Source organism: Grampus griseus (genome assembly GCF_964374135.1).
Source record: "Grampus griseus genome assembly, chromosome: 6".
Taxonomy (NCBI): domain Eukaryota; kingdom Metazoa; phylum Chordata; class Mammalia; order Artiodactyla; family Delphinidae; genus Grampus; species Grampus griseus.
Genome location: NC_139000.1, coordinates 56,632,163 through 56,651,175, shown reverse-complemented (window position 1 = coordinate 56,651,175; position 19,013 = coordinate 56,632,163). Strand labels below are relative to the sequence as shown.

Here is a 19,013-nt window from a genome sequence, read left to right as displayed (position 1 = left end):
ATTCTATTTGAAGATGTCTTTGTTTTATGTTATTCAAATAAATTTGTTCTTATTAGCATTCAATATGTATATTTTAATACTTTAAAAATTCACATTACTGGAATTATATAACAGGACTATCATAACTGACATTTTTCAAGTTAGAGCTATAAAAACTTTGATAACACACGCTGAATATTATGAATTCTTGTTGCTAAAGAGTTGATAGTATTCACCAAATTATCCTTTCATAATACTTACAAAACATTCAATTGACTTCATTCCATTTAATAGTAAAATTTCTACCAAATAGTTATTCAAATATATGTATAATATATAAGTATGTATGAGTGGGTGAGTGCATTTTCAAATATAATTAAACTAGCTTGGGTAAATAAGCCAGCAGCCCAAAAGCAAAGATGAAAAATGTATTCAGTCCATTCCTAATTTTCAGATTACAGAAATTTGGTTTTTTTATAATCACCAAAGCATACAAAACACACCATGAGCTATAGAAATACAGTGAAGCTAAATTTTTCAGTGTTTTTTTTTAACTTGTCTACTCAATGCTAGACTATCAAATATATAACTCACTGATTCATTCAGTTACCTTGGTTCATTTCAGTCCTAAAATGTTGATAAATGAATATGTGAGTATGCACTTGTGTGGAAACATACAGGAGATACACTGTATAAATACAGGTGCACACACTGCAATTCAGTTACCATTTTAGGAATGCTAAAATGTTGTGTGTGGAAGTATTTTCTTTCTCAACAATTCTGAAATTTAGCTCATCACTCCCTCCCCTGTGACACCCCAGCAGGTGTTCTATTGCAATGAGTGGCAACCCAGCTGCCACCTGGCAGGAAGAGAATGGCTTATCAGTGTTCAACATGGTTCCAGTTCCATCATTCTGAGCCACGTTGAGAACAAAGCCTGATTCTCTCCTCTCCTGGTCTCACTGAATCTCATTAATTATAATTGTGCTTGGAAACTAGGCACTTCCTTGTACCATGTGATAAAACAAAACTCACTCTGCTCAACTGTTTCTAGCCCTATAAGGTGGAGGAAGAGGGTAAGTCTGTTGTCAGTGGGATAAGGAAAGTAGCTTCACTGCTCCACTGAATTCCACCTACAATCCTTCTCTACTCTCCCTAGAAAACCCTGTTCTTGCCATGTTGAAAAGTACCTGTTCCCATTAAATTGGACCCTAAATGTTATGCCTCTATATAATTTCTAGAAACAGGTCAATCCCAGTTAGCCAAAATATAAGGCAAATTTACTGCCTCTATGTAACAAACTGATATTTAAAAAAAAAAAAAAGATATAGGGGTAGACAAGAACAAGTCCCTTTTATTTTAAGACTAACCAAGCATCATAATTCCATACGGCAAAAAATGTCAGAAAGGGTAGTGTACGTAATCAAAAAGCAGAAATTAGCTATTTGTTAAACATACTTTTTCATATATATGTACGAATATGTACAAATTCACTGAAAGAAGAAGAAAAAAATGTTAGTCCAACTGCAAAATGATTGCCTAAAGAGAGAAGGTTAAACTGAGGAGGAAGATTGTGTTATTATTATATATAACCTGTACTGTGCAAAGCCCCTCATATAGATCATCACTTTTCATCCTCATAGTAGCCCTATTAAGTGGTACTATTATTATCCCCATTTTCCAGATGAAGAGACTGAGGCTCAGAAAAATTATGTAGTTTACCCAAGTGACGGAATCAGAAATGAACTTGGGAAGTATAATTCTGAAGTCTGTGCTACTCTGTCCCAGGTTACACTATCATCATCAGAGAATAAGCTCCTTGAGGAGCACACAATCATCACACACCCTTCATCAAGATGGAAGGGGAAATGGCAGTATTTCATATGAAAAACTGCAACTGCCAATCAGCCCTCTAAATTGCTGGTGTCTCACCATCTGTGGACGAGCACTCACCCTTCCACTTCCCACAAAAGCCACGAAATGTCCCATCCTCAAAAGACCAGATAAGAGCCTGGTGCATCTAGTGATCTACCAAATAGCACTTGAAGAGCCTCGGCCCAGAAAGGAGTGTGAGGCACCTGCCTCCTTCTCCCCAAATTTGAGAAAGAAGCTACAAACTCCAAAGGCCTCCATCCTGGGCAAATGAGCCAATCCCGCAGTCCTGCTACTTCACACAACCCCTCTCCAAAGAACAGCTTGATCAATTCCTATCACCAGCCCAAAACCCGCAGAGGTTTTCCTGCCTTGGAGGACTCCAGTCTACTCCTTCTCCTCTGCCTTCTAATATTTCAACTTAAATAAAAGTGCTTAATCAGGCTTATGCCAACCACCTGAAAGAACGTGCACTGACGATATGTCTGAGACTGGAAAGCCTGATGCCCAGAGGCATCTGCAAGTAAGACAAGGCCCGCCAGAAGGAATGGCCCCTCTGGGGGGGCGCAGCCTCTGACCTCTGTACCTGCAGTAGTGCTGCAGCCCACCCACACTTGTGGACCTTCTCCATAGTGCACATCTTCAAGGCACACTTTTTGTCATGGGTAAAAGTATGTGACTAAACCAGTGTTGAGAGCATCCTCATCACATAAGACAAGTATGTCTCATGCATGACTACTGCACAGCCTGTTTGTGAGAGAGCGGGACCACCTCAAGTTGGAGAATGTTTCTTCGTCCTTGCAAAAATTCTACTTTGAACAAAGCCTGGGCTGGGGGTGGTGGGGGAGGGAGGTGGAAGATAGGACTTTAAGGGCCTGAGATTAAGAAGAGGGAAAGATTTAGTCACAAGTGAAAAGCTTCTAAGGTGGAAAACAGCAAGGATTATGGGAAGACAGTCAAATAAAAAATGAAAAAGGGAGTGGAACTATTTTTTAATGTTTCTGAAGTAGCTAAGGTCTTAATCCTCCTCCAACTGAGAGAGACCTTTTATTTTATCTGGTCAAAAGCTTTTTTCATTTCAGTTTCTTCACATAAAAATGCTCATGCTCTGTAATAATTCTGACCCAATTACTACCCACAGACACAAAGAAAGAGGGATCTAGCATGTACAGAGTCTTACAGAACTTAATCTTCAGAAATACCCCAAGAAGCAATATCTGATTATTAAATCATCAGGCAATTTTATCCATAATGAAATCTCAGTTGTATTATGTCTGAATGTGTTTAGAAATAACATACTGGCACCATAATCACTGATTCTAACCAACCAAACTGCTAATAAAAATTGCTCTGATTTCTTTAAAAAAAAGAAAAATAGATCACATACACATAAATTTTGTTGCTCATATAAGAGACTTCAATGGAGGAGAGCTATATATCTTATTCTCTCAAATGTGCTACATTTTACTTTCAGTATTGTTGTAAGTGAGCTAGAACTGCATGAAATCTCTAGTAAATGCATCTTGAAATAAAAGAAACTTCAAATTAATATTTAGGTAAATAACTGTTACCTAAATAAAACATGAATCTGAATTTTTCTCCCCACATCCTAAAACTCCTACCTGAAGTCAAAGATATATTAGTTTATGTTAAATTTGTCTTAAATACGAATACTATACACATTAAATGAATTTTTTAAAGAGTAACACTAATATACCTTGTCAAAGGGAATACCATATTTCTTCAATACTGAGGGAGATATCAGTGTCATCTTGTGGCGAAGAAATGCATCACACCCTTGAGAACTGCTTGGGAAAAAACCTAAATGGAAACAGTAATTATAAGCAGTAATGTGTCAATTAAGATAAAATTTCAAATCTTTTTTTAAGCTTATGTTCTAGTACTCTTATAGAATGACAGCTTTATGTAAATATAGACCAAGTCCACCATCAAAAACCCTGGTACTAAAAACCAGAGTCAGAATTATTAAAAATTAAACAATACATATTTATATAACCAAGGGTTGACCTTTTTTACAAAAAAAAGATCTGCCAAGAGTTGTTTGCATGATATTAAATGACTAAACCTACAAATTCCAATTTGTAACAGATCTGAACTCAATCTACCTATTAACTGATAAATGGACAAAATATTAAGGGAAGGTAGAAGAGGAAAATCTGCATTTTAACAGGGGAATCTCTCATTTTAGACTCCTAGAAGCACTTGTCCCAATGCCTGGCATACAGTAGACACAGCAGTTTCCCACCCTTGTTTCTTTCTGATCGATTTTAAATAGTTTAACTGCTTCTAGTTTCCTGAAGTAACTCCCAACCAGGGCCAGTCAAAAGCTTGGAAACCTGTCTCACCAGCCTGTATGGGAACAGTACATACTGTTTTGAGGACTCCTTTAAATGAAGAAGCTAAACATGCAGAAACCCTTTCATTCAACAGTATATTATGCACTGAAACACAGTTGTTTCTCTCCATCTCTGCCTTCAATCCTGCAGTCTGTCTGAGGCAGACTCTCATTAACTCAGTTATGTAAGCTAGAGGAAAATGAATGTGCCTGATACCCTGTTCTTTACCTTCCTCACTCAGAGGGAAAAACCACCACACTGAGAACGGGAAAGCAAGAAGAGAAAGACAAGAGAAACATGGAAGAGACAGAGGAGAATCAGAGAGAGGACCCAGAAGGAACACAGAACTCACCAGGAAAGCATGTGTGATGTAGCTGGGTAAAGTGGGAAGAAGCACAGATGCTGTTTAACTCCTCCACTACCAAAATGAAGGCCACTGGAAATGCTACTTACCTAACTCTGTGGCTCACTACGTATAAACAGCTCAAGAATATGACCAGTCTGATGAAAGAATTACCAGCGTTCATTACCTAATCATGAACCATTTTAACCTCATAGAATAGCAAGGTTTTACAGGAATAGTTTTAAAGTAAACAAGCCTCTATTGATGCCACCATGGAGTACGTGAGGCCACAGATCATCAGAAGGAAACAAATGAAACATCTAAAAAAAAGCCATTAGGGTATAAAGAACCACCTGCAAAGAGCAGTATATTCTGCTTAAGCATTAAGGATTTTTAAGATGAACAGACAGAAATATTTAAAAAGTACAACCAACAGAAACATCAGAAATACTATCATTCGCTACAATACCAATGGGAATAAAAGGAATAATTGTGCCCTATCTGGTCATTTAATGCAGCCCTCCGTTTATGGTTAATATTCACAATACATAAATAGAAAATAACCTTTGAAAGAATGCAGACCTTAGTGAATGGTGAGAAAGTACCATATAATGCAACAGCCGTATCTATACAATAAGATGTCCTGAGCCTACACCACAGAGAGTAAAGCACAGCAGGGCAGTCCCCAAGCACATAACCCATGGAAAAGTTTTAGCAATACAATTTAAATAGATCTATCAAACTTTTCAAATCTGTAACTCTGTGCAGCACTGCATGAATTAAGTTTTAAATTAAAATCAATGAAGAAAGAGGAGTCTACTTAATTTTCCTTTGATATGGATTTGTAATCAGGACCTGAACAATGTGATGACTGGTCGTTAGTTAAACTGGAAAACCACTGAAGGAAGGCAATTTGCCATATGTTAAGAACTTCATATTGGTTCAGAATTTATATTTTCAATAGGTTATCAGAATTATATTTCACATCGCCCTGGAAAACACCTCATAAACCACAAATTATGACATAATGTATGTGTCTCAAAATGAATTTTACCTTAAAATACCTGCAGAAGTACATGGTTCACACTCACCCTCACTCCACCATTTCTTAAAAATATTTTATTCAATATATAAAGAAGCCAATATAACCAGAATACTATTTGATACAAAATGATAATATCTTTTAAAACTCAGAACTATGCTGGCTAAAGGAATGTTAGCAGCTTTCATAACAAGTGAAAAAAACAAATTTGGAATCACATGTATGAAATATAACAAAAATAGATCAGATAGAAAAGATAAAATTTAATTAAAAATTCAATTTAAGACAATGAGTTTTTTGAAAGTCACCAAATAAAGAGAAAACAAGGTATGTGTTAAAATTTTTGCAAGTTAAGTTCTTTAAAATATGCCTTTCAGAACCTTTTTTTTTTTCTATTCTAATATTTACTTTCTTAATGTGCTTTTTTTCTAAGTTTTCAATTTGGAAAGAATTTATTTGGAAGAAGTCTGCTCTTAAACTTACCATATTTGAATGTTACTACTGCAACATTCTGTAAGACTTTCCAATTTACCAGTCACATAATTGGAGAATCCACTCTTTCATAATCTTGAAAACCAGGAAGTTCCAATAAAGAAACAGTTCTACACTGACCCCTCAAGTATCTAGTAGTGCACATAGCAGCTAGCAACTCACTACCCCACCTCACATACCCCATGGCCATCAGGTAACATGCCAGGTGTAGAAGAACACACAGAATAAACCTGGCACATCTTTCTGAGCATCTACTTATGTCATGCTAAATTACGTGGTTTATATTTGCATACAAACAAACGTATTAAGGGAGCAAGATGCAAAATCTGCATGAGTGTTGTGGAGTGGTAGGGTTGCACTCTCCTCCCTTGTAGGGATATTTTGGTGGAAGCATTTGAGAGGCAGCCTACTGTGAGGTGCAAACTATGTTATGGGATTTTGTGTAAATCTTGTCCAATCTCCTCTCACAGACACCTAACACACACGCTTACTTGAACACCAAATTTCCTCTCTCATTTACTGCTCACAACATACACCTTCTCATTGCTATTAAATAGCAGACCTAAGTTTTAGATGAAAAAACGTAACTGTTTGAACTATTTGAAGTCACCCTCATCTTGTCCACATGGCTAGCAAAATAAAAGAGAATAACAGTTAAGAATCCCTACAGAGACATGGATTCCTAGCACAAGTCCAACAACTCATATAGCCTTGTCTGGTCCCATAATCTCTCAGCTCCTCAATTTCCCCATTCATATAATCAGGATGCTAGTACTACCTTCCTCAGTGGGGTCTTTTTTTTTTCCCAGCATCAAGATACAATTGACATATAACATCATATAAGATATACAGTATAATGATTTGATATATGTATATATTGTGAAATGATTACCACGTTAAGTTTAATTCACATTCATCACCTAAAAATAGTTATAGCTTTTTGTGTGATGAGTAGCTTTAAGATCTACTCTTTTGGCAACTTTCAATACAGTATTGTTCATTATAGTCACCACAGGGTACAGTACATCCCCCAGAACTTACTAATCTTATAACTGGAAGTTTGTACCTTTAGACCCCCTTCACCCATTTTCCCCACCCCCTGCCTCTGGCAACCACCAAACTGTTCTCTGTACCTATAAGTTTGGTGTTTTAGATTCCACACATAAGTAACATCATACGGTATTTGTCTTTCTGTATCTGACTATTTAACTTAGCGTAAGGACCCCAAGATTCATCCATGTTGAAAGAAATGGCAGGATTTCCTTCTTCCTTATGCCTGAATAATAGTATATTGTGTATATATATATATATGTATAACACTTTGCTTTATTCATTCACCTGTTGATAGACACTTAGGTTGTTTCCATGTCTTAGCTACTATAAATAATGATGTAATATCAGGGGTGCAGATATATCTTTAGGACAGTGATTTCATTTCCCTCAAATATAGATCTAGAAGTAGAACTGCTGGATCATATGTCAGTTCTACTTTCAATCTTTTTCCACAGTGGCTATCCTCACTGGGTGGATCCTTATGGGAATCCAGTGAGATAATGCACAAAAAACTTAGCCATTATCAAAAAGTGGAAACAACCTAATGTCCATCAACTGAAAAATGGAAGAGCAAAATATGGTATATCCTTACAACGAAATATTAGTCAGCTATAAAAAAATATGAGGTACTGCTATAAGTTATAACATAGATATAACATAGAAGAACACTACATAAAAGAAGGCAGACACAAAAGATCACATATTATATGATTCCATGTATATGAAATATCCATAATATGTAAATACCTAGACAGAAAGCAGACTGCTAATTGCCAGGGGCTGGGGAGGGGTGGGAGGAAATATAGCATGACCAATTAAAAAATACAGGGTCGGGACTTCCCTGGTGGCACATTGGTTAAGAATTCGCCTGCCAATGCAGGGCACACAGGTTCAGTCCCTGGTCCAGAAAGATCCCACATGCCTCGGAGCAAATAAGCCTGTGAGCCACAACTGCTCAGCCTGCGCTCTGGAGCCCACGAGCCACAACTACTGAAGCCTGCGTGCCTAGAGTCCATGCTCCGCAACAAGAGAAGCCACCGCAATGAGAAGCCCGCGCACCGCAATGAAGAGTAGTCCCTGCTCACCGCGACTAGAGAAAGCCCGCGTGCAGCAACGAACACCCAACGCAGCCATAAATAAATAAATAAATAAATAAATAAATATAAAATAAAGGGTTTCCTTTTAGGGTGATAAAAATCTCTTGGAACTAGACAGAGGTGATGGTTGCACAATATGAACATACTAAAATGCCATTGTATTGTACACTTCAAAACGGTTAATGGTTTATTTTACATTTTGTGAATTTAAAAAAATAATAAAACTTAGTCTACTTGACACATAGTAACATTCAATGAATAGTGGCCATTATTATTATCCCTGTTACTCATTTCCACCATGTTGACTCTAGTTATCATGTTAGTTCAACAAATCTTCCATTTCCACCATGATAAGGAACATGTACTCCAGCAATCCCAATAGAGCCCTGAAACCCTAAAAGCATCCCACAATAACATTTGCTAAGACTGCCAAAGTCCTGCTGGGAGTTTTATAGCATGAGGATGCACAGAATCACATAAGCCCTCTCAAGAACCAGGTGCTATACACATCCAAGGATGCCCTGTATTCAACGTAAAAGTGATCAGATGTGAGAAGCACTATTCTAAGTGAAAGAAACAAGATAGAAACGTCTACACATTGTATAATTCCACTTTTATGGCATTCTAGAGATAGAAATCAGATTAGTGGCTGCGAGTGGTTGCTGGTGGGAAGAATTAGTTGCAAAAAGTACGAGAGAACTTTTGGGGGTACTGGAAATGTTCTATATCTTGATAGTGGTGGTAGTTATACCACTGTATATATTTGTCAAAACTCACAAAACTGTCGGGGCTTCCCTGGTGGCGCAGTGGTTCAGGGTCCACCTGCTGATGCAGGGGACGCCGGTTCGTGCCCCGGTCCGGGAAGATCCCACATGCCGCCGAGCGGCTGGGCCCGTGAGCCATGGCTGCTGAGTGTGTGCGTCCGGAGCCTGTGCTCCGCAACGGGAGAGGGCACAACAGTGGGAGGCCCGCGTTCCGCAAAAAAACAAAAACAAAAAAAAACCCTCACAAAACTGTATAGTTAAAGGGGGTGGCTTTTACTGTAAGTGTATTTTACCTCTATTAATCTGACCTAAAAAATTATTAAATGTTTTTAAATTGTTTTAGAAATAGAGCAGATATACTCTAAAAATAGTGTGCTCTTTCCTTCAAATAAGAAGTTTTGCCAACTGTCAACTGGTTTACATTTTCTAATATATTAGCTATTACTAACTATTTTTAAATCCCAATCTCATATGACAAACACATGCTGCTACTATTAAACCAACAAAGTTTTAGCCTTGGAAAAAAACTTTAAAATCAAAGTTTAGTAACATTTTCTATAGATATACAAACACTAGTTTGGAGAAGCTGACGTTAGTTATTAATTGCTTAGGAAAGAAAGGAAAAAGAGAGGAAAGCAGAGGGGAAAGATGGAGAAATCAGACATGTAGAGTGTATGTCCACACTAGCAATAGATTTAAGACAATTTGATTTGAATATAATTGAAATTTACCCAAGTATGCTTTGATAGAGTTTTATACAAGCGTACCTCAGAGATACTGCAGGTTCCGCCTGTTCCAGACCACCGCAATAAAACAAACATTACTGTAAAGCAAGTCACAAGAATTTTTTTGGTTTCCCAGTGCATATGTAATTATGTTTATACTACACTGTAGTCTATTAAATGTGCAATAGAATTATGCCCCAAAAATGTACATACCTTAATTTTTAAATACTTTATTGCTAGAATGCTAACCATCATCTAACACTTTCGTGAGTTGTAATCTTTTCGCAACTCACCAATCACAAAACAAACATAATAATGAAAAAGTTTGAAACGTGAGAATTACCAAACTTCACACAGAGACAAGAAGTGAGCAAATGCTGTTGGAAAAATGGAACCAATAGACCTGCTCAACACAGGGTTACCACATTCAATCTGCAAAAAAAAAAAAAAAAAAAAAAAAAAAGTGCATTATCTGCAACTCGAAATAAAGCGAAGCACAATAAAATGAGGTAGGCCTGTAATGGGTTTTGCAATATTCATATGGCTGATATGAGGCTTAAAAAATATAGTAGCCATATAAACGAATGGTAAGGAAAAGGACATAGGAAAAGAATATGGAAGGAATGCTTCTGTGGGAAATACTTTTACAAAGATGTATTTGATTCACATATGAAATGTCTTAACATGCTTCTTAATGAAAAGAACTAATGAGCTACATTATGTGGGGAGAAACCTGGTATTTTTACCCACATTCCTAGTTAAGAGGTCAACATTAGAGGTTTAAGCTGTAGTTGACCTCTCTGTCCTTCCTACCGTTCGCTGAGCAATTAATAATTGGGTAGAAAGTTATCACATTGCAGGCCTCACTCTGCTCCACGTGTCCTGTAATCCATCAACATCTCTACTGGAGAGACAAAGCTCCATGGAGCTCTCTAGGAGGAGCGCCAGGAGAAATTCATACTGACCGTGGTATCGAGAAGGATGGTGGTTCTCCTAAACAAGTGCCTTATTTTTAACTCTTGAACACAGTGCAGTGAGTAATGGGAAAGTTTTTTCCACTTCAAACTGGTTGGCAGAACACTTAGAGTTAAAACTTCCACCTAATTTAACAGGTATATAGACCATTACACATGGTGTTTTACTGCATTCCTGAGACCGCTTTGTTTCAGCTCCAGCTTTTTCCCACCTTGACACGACATATGGACCACACACGCGTAGGTCACCCAGGACACCTCAGGCCAAGCACTTTGGCACAAACAGGTCAGTCAAGCTAAACAGGATTTTCCTGCCTCAGCTTCCCTCCTCCACATCCCCCAGAGAATCAAAGAACTCTTAATTTCCTTCCATAGTAATCTTTCCCTGCTAGCTGGCATTCCCCTCCTGAATTTTCCTCCCCATTCCCTACCTGTCACTTCTCAGAACTGTCTTTCACCACACATTCTAATTACTCTAACGTGGTGTATGTTATGTATTACTGTCCAATGTTTAAAATCCTACTAGGAACATGGTTGGATATAAAATATTCAAAATTAAACATAGTGTGATATTTGACATCAAAATATGAGGAAGTTAAATTTAGGGATTGTTTCACTATTCTTAATGTAACAACTGATAGGAAGATGAAAATAAACATACCCTGACACACCACACATTGATCTCCATGCCTAAAGCATGAGTTAGGCATGAAGGCAGAGGATATATCGCTGGACTTTTTCATTTTTTAGGGCTTAGGGGCCCCCTAAAATTGATTATTCATAATCAAGGATATTTTATTTATTAGCCTTTCAAAACCAAGCATCTTAATATAATATTTTCAGGCCACAATGTAAATGAATGCTTAAGGGAATTATATATTTATCATTTTGAGAGCTGATAAAAGTATATTTCCTAATTCCAAGTCAGAGGTATGAGAACAGGTCAATTTAGAATGCTTATAAAATTAAAATGACTTGTTATTTAATGCTAATCTTCTAGTCTCTTGATAGCAGTGGTTCATGATCTCTTTTGGAGCAAACCCTCTTAATGGATTTGATGATAGCGTCCCAGAAATCCACATATATGCCCAATTTTGAATATAGTTTCAGAGAGTCCACAGACTGCCTGCATCCCACGCACAGACCCTTTGTCCACCTCCTGGAATAGGGATCCCTGCAAATCAGGCTAAGACTCTGTTCCACAGGTTTAAACTCAAGACAACTAGTCATTTAAAAACATACATACACACACACACACCAAAATTAACTGCTTAAAAAAACTTGAACTAAATTAATCTTTCATAACAATGCTTCATCCATTCCTTTTTACTGTCGCTTTTTTAAGAAGTCAAAATGAAAACACTTGCTACAGGTAAATATAAGCCTCCAAAAGAACCAGTGTATTTGACTCTACCATACTGTCACTTAAAACAAAATTCCTGCTGATCATTCACATTTCCAAAATCTGTTGCACAAAGTCCTAACTCACATATTCTTTTCCCAGTAACCAAAATTTTGACCAAAGTAAAGCATCTTCAATTTTTTAAAAATATTAGCACTTTATTAACAATGAGAGACCAATGGAATACAGTTACTCTCAAAAAAATTTAGCTGCTCCCAATTTACTTTAATCCATATCTTCCTTAACTTAATAGAACCACAAAGATAGTCTTATTTCTAAAATAGATGAGATTTAGACATTCTTAAAACTGAAAATCTTCAAAACTGTCATTTATGATTTAATATTATATCTCTATTCTCCTTTATACTTTCCATTCAATTGTATCAAGCCAAAAATTAGGAAGAATGCAACGGCATTACAGGCGAACATAACAAGTATAAAAATTGCAACAATTCACTTGAGATTTTTTATTACATTTATGTCTACGTAATATTGGAAAAAAACCTGTATAGATGAGAAAGCAGCTGAAGGGCAAAATCAAACTCCTGGCTTTATTTAGATGCAGGCATAACGTCTTTCAGATAAAATATTTGTAGGTGCCACAGTCAATCAAAATTTCAATAGAAACCAAAGATGAAAGCATTCATGCATAAAAGGCAAGTGTGATAATTATGATGTTCAGACAAGATAATGGAAAATATCCGAGGCTGCTTTTCATTTTATGTATCAAGTGCTGCCTTGACCTAGACAACCTATAATGCTCCATCTCATTTACTGCATTATTTTATCATTTTAATTACTTAGCAGAACTCAATTAATTTGGTTGGCATCTGGTCAGCAGATAGAAATCCTCCACTGTCCTATAGGGTCTTTTCCCTGAATCATTTCTCAAAATAATGCTGCAATAAGTTTTCAAAAAACATGCAATTGAGTTTAAAGTTCTCGTTCAACCTTCAAGTTTATTAATCTCTTACTGATTAAGCAAATGGCATCCATTTTCCTGGAATGTCATTTTCAGACAGTTTACGTCAAAGTGCTTACAGACAGTTTATAGCAAAAACTTTAGCATGTGAGTCCATACCGTAAAATTTACACTGGCTCCATTTTAAAAGTTCTCTGGCAATGAGTTGAACAGAACATGGTAGAATGATTATCACAGGGACGAGGATAGTTCACAGCATATAGATTTAGCACAAAGTTCATTGCCAGGGTATTTAAGGCTTATGGTAATCATTTTCTAAGCTGTGCTCTAATCTATTATCCAGAACCAGGATTCATCCACCTTAATATTCATGAAAATAGTCCCTAACAAAGTTCAAGATTACAATTACATTGCTATTATTACTATAATGTATTATGTTATAAAAACACTGTCTTTATAGTTATTAGCCTGCCAAAATTATAATAATGTGTATTCTTACAAACGTGATACTCTAACTCTAATTTGGAGGAAAGTAACTTTTAGATATCATTAACAATTTCTGTTCAGAACTGTCAAATCAAAGGACGGTGTTTCTCAGTGTCCCCATTTCATTATTAAATGAAAGCATACATAATGCAGGAACAAAATTCCTTTTCTATTAGAAGGCAACCCTAACATACCAATGAAACTTAGATCAGCACCTGACTGAAAAGACAATGCTCCCTGAGGATTCAATTCTGAATAAAGGCATTCTGAATGAGACTTCTGTCTTATCTTCAGTTGTCACTCAGTGGAACTCCACTTTCCCCTGGAAATAAGTCACTACCAGTCTACATCGTCCTTGGTTAGGGTGGCTAGCAAAACAGAAAAAGAGGGTAACGGGGTGAATATGATTCTCCTCCCTTGCGGGAGCAGATGAGAACAAAGTTGCCTGGCATATCCTTAAGGCAGGGAAGAAAAGTAGAAGGTGCTCTCTGTAGACACAAGTGGTCACAGAGTGAAAGCAATTGATAGAGTTCCCAGAAGAATGACTCAACCTGGCCCTTAAGAAGACAGACAGCGTTGAAGGAGGTGTAACTGCATGAAGGTCGTCAAAAGGTACAAACTTCCAATTATAAGATAAATAAGTACTAGAAGTGCAATATATAACATGATAAATACAATTAACACTGCTGAATGTTATATACGAAAGCTGTTAAAAGAGTAAATCCTAAGAGTTTTCATCATAAGGAAAAAAATTTTTTTCCATTTCTTTATTTTTGTATGTATATGAGATGATGCGTGTTCACTAAACTTATTGTGGTAATCATTTCATGATGCATTAAGTCAAATCATTATGCTGAACAGCTTAAACTTATAACGTGCTATATGTCAAGTACATCTCAACAAAACTAGAAGAAGAAAAAAAGAAGATGGACAAAGCCTTAAAAAATAAAAATTCAAGTTCCAGTAAAGTATGTTTAATTTTAACAGTCTAAGAAGGCATACAATATCATGCTCATCCAGTTAGCTGGGGACATTCACCTTCATACTTCAGGCACTCTCAGGCCCAGGGGGCCAAATAAAAATGAGGGGGTCAAAAAGAGATTTAACACAACCCTTTGGTGAAATGATATGGCAACATGAAAAGTACTCATAAAACACCTATAGCCCAAGATGCAGCATCAGTACTCCTTGGAATTTATCCCGAGGGTACAACTAAAGGAAGAAAAAATATTATTGGCACAGTGATGTTAAGTACACTATAAAAAAGAGAAAAAAATTTGGAAATAACCAAAATAGGTTAAGTGCAATCAGTTGACAAAAAGCTAAGCAGCCAACTAAAATAATCATGAAGATTATGCAACAGGGAAAAATATGCACACATTAATGTGAAAAAATTAAAATTACTCAATGAGAGAAATACTTAAATGCCAATAACTTGAAAAGAATAAAATTAACACAGTGATATTCTACACTGCAAAAATATTGGTTTGGCCAAAAAGTTCATTAGGTCTTTTCCGTAAGATGGCTCTAGTAGCACTTAGTTGTCTTTAACTTCATTCGAAACAATTTTGTTAGATTGTATTGTGACACCTGTCATATCAGGCGTGCATTTAAAAAAAAAGCTTATCAAAACTGGTGAATTTTGTGTAGCTATTTTAATATTGAAGATGGAAAAAAAAAGCAAAATTTTCAGCATATTATGCTTTATTATTTCAAGAAAGCTAAAAACAACTAAAATGCAAATAAAAGATTTGTGCAGTGTATGGAGAAGGTGCTGTGACTGACTGAACGTGTCAAAAGTGGTTTGCGAAGTTTCGTGCTGAAGATTTCTCGCTGGACGATGCTCCACGGTCAGGTAGAACAGTTGAAGTTGATAGTGATCAAATAGAAACATTAATTGAGAACAATCAACGTAATACCATGCAGGAGATAACCGACATACTCAAAATATCCAAATCATTTGCACCAGCTTGGTTATGTTCATCGCTTTGATGTTTGGTTTCCACATAAGTTAAGCAAAAAAGCCTTCTTGACCGTATTTCCGCATGCGATTCTCTACTGAAACCTAACGAAAACGTTTTGTTTTTAAAACAAATTGTGACGAGTGATGAAAAGTGGATACTGTACAATAAAGTGGAATGGAAGAGATCGCGGGGCAAGCAAAATGAAACACCACCAACCACACCAAAGGCCGGTCTTCATCCAAAGAAGGTGATGTTGTGTATAAGGTAGGATTGGAAGGGAGTCCTCTATTATGAGCTTCTTCCGGAAAACCAAACAATTAATTCCAACAAGTACTGCTCCCAATTAGACCAACTGAAAGCAGCACTGGATGAAAAGCGTCCGGAATTAGTCAACAGAAAACGCATAATCTTCCATCAGGATAATGCAAGACCGCGTGTTTCTCTGATGACCAGGCAAAAACTTACAGCTTGGCTGGGAAGTTCTGATTCATCCACGGTGTTCACCAGACGTTGCACCTTCGGATTTCCATTTATTTCAGTCTTTACAAAATTCTCTTAATGAAAAAAATTTCAATTCCTGGGAAGACTGTAAAAGGCACCTGGAACACTTCTTTGCTCAAAAAGATAAAAAGTTTTGGGAAGATGGAATTATGAAGTTGCCCCAAAAATGTCAGAAGGTAATGGAACAAAACAGTGAATATGTTGTTCAATAAAATTCTTGGTGAAAATGAAAAATGTGTCTTTTATTTTTACTTAAAAACCAAAGTAACTTTTTGGCCAACCCAATACCTCAAAAACAAAAAACCTATCTAGATGAGAAACAGAAAGCAAGTTTACCTTGAGCTAGTCTTTCCAGTCGTTTTCCATGCTCTGGGGGTATTGCATACCTAAAATTTTAAACACAAATAAAAATTTTAGATTTATAATTGTTCAGCTAGTATCCTAAGGGCATCTATTCCTAAATAATGTCATGTAAAAAAAAAGTCAACCCCAGGGACTTGCCTGGTGGCTCAGTGGTTAAGAATCCGCCTGCCAGTGCAGGGGACATGGGTTCAATCCCTGGTCCGGGAAGATCCCACATGCCACAGAGCAACTAAGCCCACGTGCCACAACTACTGAAGCCTGTGCGCCGAGAGCCTGTGCTCTGCAACAAGAGAAGCCACTGCAGTGAGAAGCCCATGCACCACAACTAAGAGTAGCCTCCGCCTGCCGCAACTAGAGAAAGCCCACACGCAGCAACGAAGACCCAATGCAGCCAAAAATAAAGAATATATAAAAAAATAAATTTATTTTTTAAAAAAAAGGTCAACCCCAAACTCCACTTAGATGAACTAAGCAGAGATTAGAGAACCAAACACAGAACTGTATCTCTTGTACACTAAACAGAAGAAAAATAAACTTAAATCACCTATTTCAATGTCCCAGCTCACCATTCCAACCACATTTTACACATTAGGGAACAAAGGCCCAAGGCCAGCAAACTGCTTGGACATGGGGCACCTGGCCACAGCATGGAGTTTAGAACCTCCCTTGTAACACTCACAGCACCCCAGCGATCCAGGGCTATTTTTGGTTGTATATTTTTTGTTTTGCATTTGGTTAGTTTGGCCTTTGTTTTTAAGCAAAAAAATTTTTTTAAAGTTTTTGTTTTTTTAATTTATTTATTTTTGTCTGCGTTGGGTCTTCGTTGCTACGTGCGGGCTTTCTCTAGTTGCGGCGAGCGGGGGCTACTCTTTGTTGCAATGTGCGGGCTTCTCATCACGGTGGCTTCTCTTGTTGCAGAGCACAGGCTCTAGGCGCACGCGCTTTAGTAGTTGTGGCTCACGGACTCTAGAGCACAGGCTCAGTGGTTGTGGCGCATGGGCTTAGCTGCTCTGCGGCATGTGGGATCTTCCCGGACCAGGGCTCGAACCCGTGTCCCCTGCATTAGCAGGCGGATACTTAACCACTGCGCCACCAAGGAAGTCCAAAAAAAAAAGTTTTCTTTAAAAATAAAAACCTTTTAAAATGCTTTTTACTGACAAGCAGGATAGAACATGAAATTATTAATAGTAACATTTATATCTCCACCAAACCTTTCTAAGAACACTGTACTTTTCAAATAGATTTTAAATAAAAGTTTACCAGCCATAAAAAAGGCAGCTTTGATTTATTTCACAATTATGTGACTTTTAAAATCTTGATTATAGAAAAAAGAATTGTTGGGAATTCCCTGGTGGTCCAGTGGTTAGGACTCGGTGCTCTCACTGCCAGAGCCTGGGTTGGATCCCTGGTTGGGGAACTAAGATCTGCAAGCCATGTGGCATAGCCACAAACAAAAAAAGAAAGAAAGAATTGTTCACCCTTGGAAAACAGAAATTCTTCTTCAAGTATTACTCATTTCTAGTTCCTGGTGTTTTCAAAAGTTACATACTTGATTTTATTTACTGTGAACTTACTAACAAATTTTAAAACAATAATCTCAAGTTAAATGATCATTTCATGTTTTAAATAAGAATATATTACTCTCCAGACCTACATTTGCTGTTTACTAGCTCAATATATATTAAGTACAAGTTACTTTTTTACTAAAATAACTTTTCTCATTTTACTTAACACCACACTTGGTTGCATTTAATGCCACTGATAACATATGCAGAACTTAATTGGATCCGTTGTAACTAGGCAATTCTCTAAAAGAAAATTCAACCATATATCCTGTTGCTTCAGGCACCGTTAATGAAATTATTCCAACTGAATTGGGAAGATAAAATTTTAGCATAACTAAATGACAATCACCCAACATGTATTTATACACTGGCCACTTCCCAACAATTTTTAATCCCTGGTTTACATTGCCAAATATACCCAGAAAAGGACACACACACACACACATACACATGCATGCCCCAGACAAGCATAACGTACATGCTAACACATGCACGTGTATACACACACATGAGGCATGCACTCATGTAAGGGCTGGACATGGAGATATTTATATATCCAGGTTCACTTTTTTTAAAAAATGGTATCAAAGTTAAAGTTCATTAACCTGAAATTTAACCATCTGCTCACAGAAAACTTAAGTAAATATAAATTTATATATAAACATAAATATAAGGATAAAAAATACACTTGACATAGTCTTTCAATTGATCTTCACAACTCTATGACAAAAATCACATAGCCAACACATAGTAAACACATTTCTTAAAAGGGTTCTAGTAAAAATTCTCTGGAGGCTAATCATCAGAAAGATTTTTTCCATACATTATACATGTATCAAAAATTCTTTAAATTAGACACATGACTTGTAAGGCACTGAGTGTGTCCCCTCAATGCAGTTTGACCATTACAGGTGGGCGCCCACCTTCTGTTGTACCCTTCCAAACTACCCTCCATGGTGTGCCAAAGTCATCTTTGCAAACTACAGATCTGTTCATGACAAAACCCTGGGCCTTCAGTGGCTGACTTACCTGAAGGATAGAAGCTGAACTTTTTTTCAGGACACACAGACCTGCTGCGATCCTGACACCTCTTCAGTTGCACCTACTGACCA

The 19,013-nt window shown here is 37.0% G+C and overlaps 1 protein-coding gene across 5 annotated transcripts in view; it reads right to left on the bottom strand.

The window, feature by feature from the left end:
• Positions 1–19,013, bottom strand: part of KDM4C (lysine demethylase 4C) — a 410,995-nt gene that overhangs the window by 291,466 nt on the left and 100,516 nt on the right. For all 5 annotated transcript variants that reach the window (XM_082656307.1, XM_082656305.1, XM_082656309.1 and 2 more), the window contains 2 exons: positions 16,310–16,359; positions 3,569–3,672 (listed from right to left, as the gene is read on the bottom strand). In XM_082656307.1, the coding sequence (XP_082512433.1) occupies positions 3,569–3,672; positions 16,310–16,359 (154 nt within the window). The remainder of the gene's footprint in view (positions 1–3,568; positions 3,673–16,309; positions 16,360–19,013) is intronic.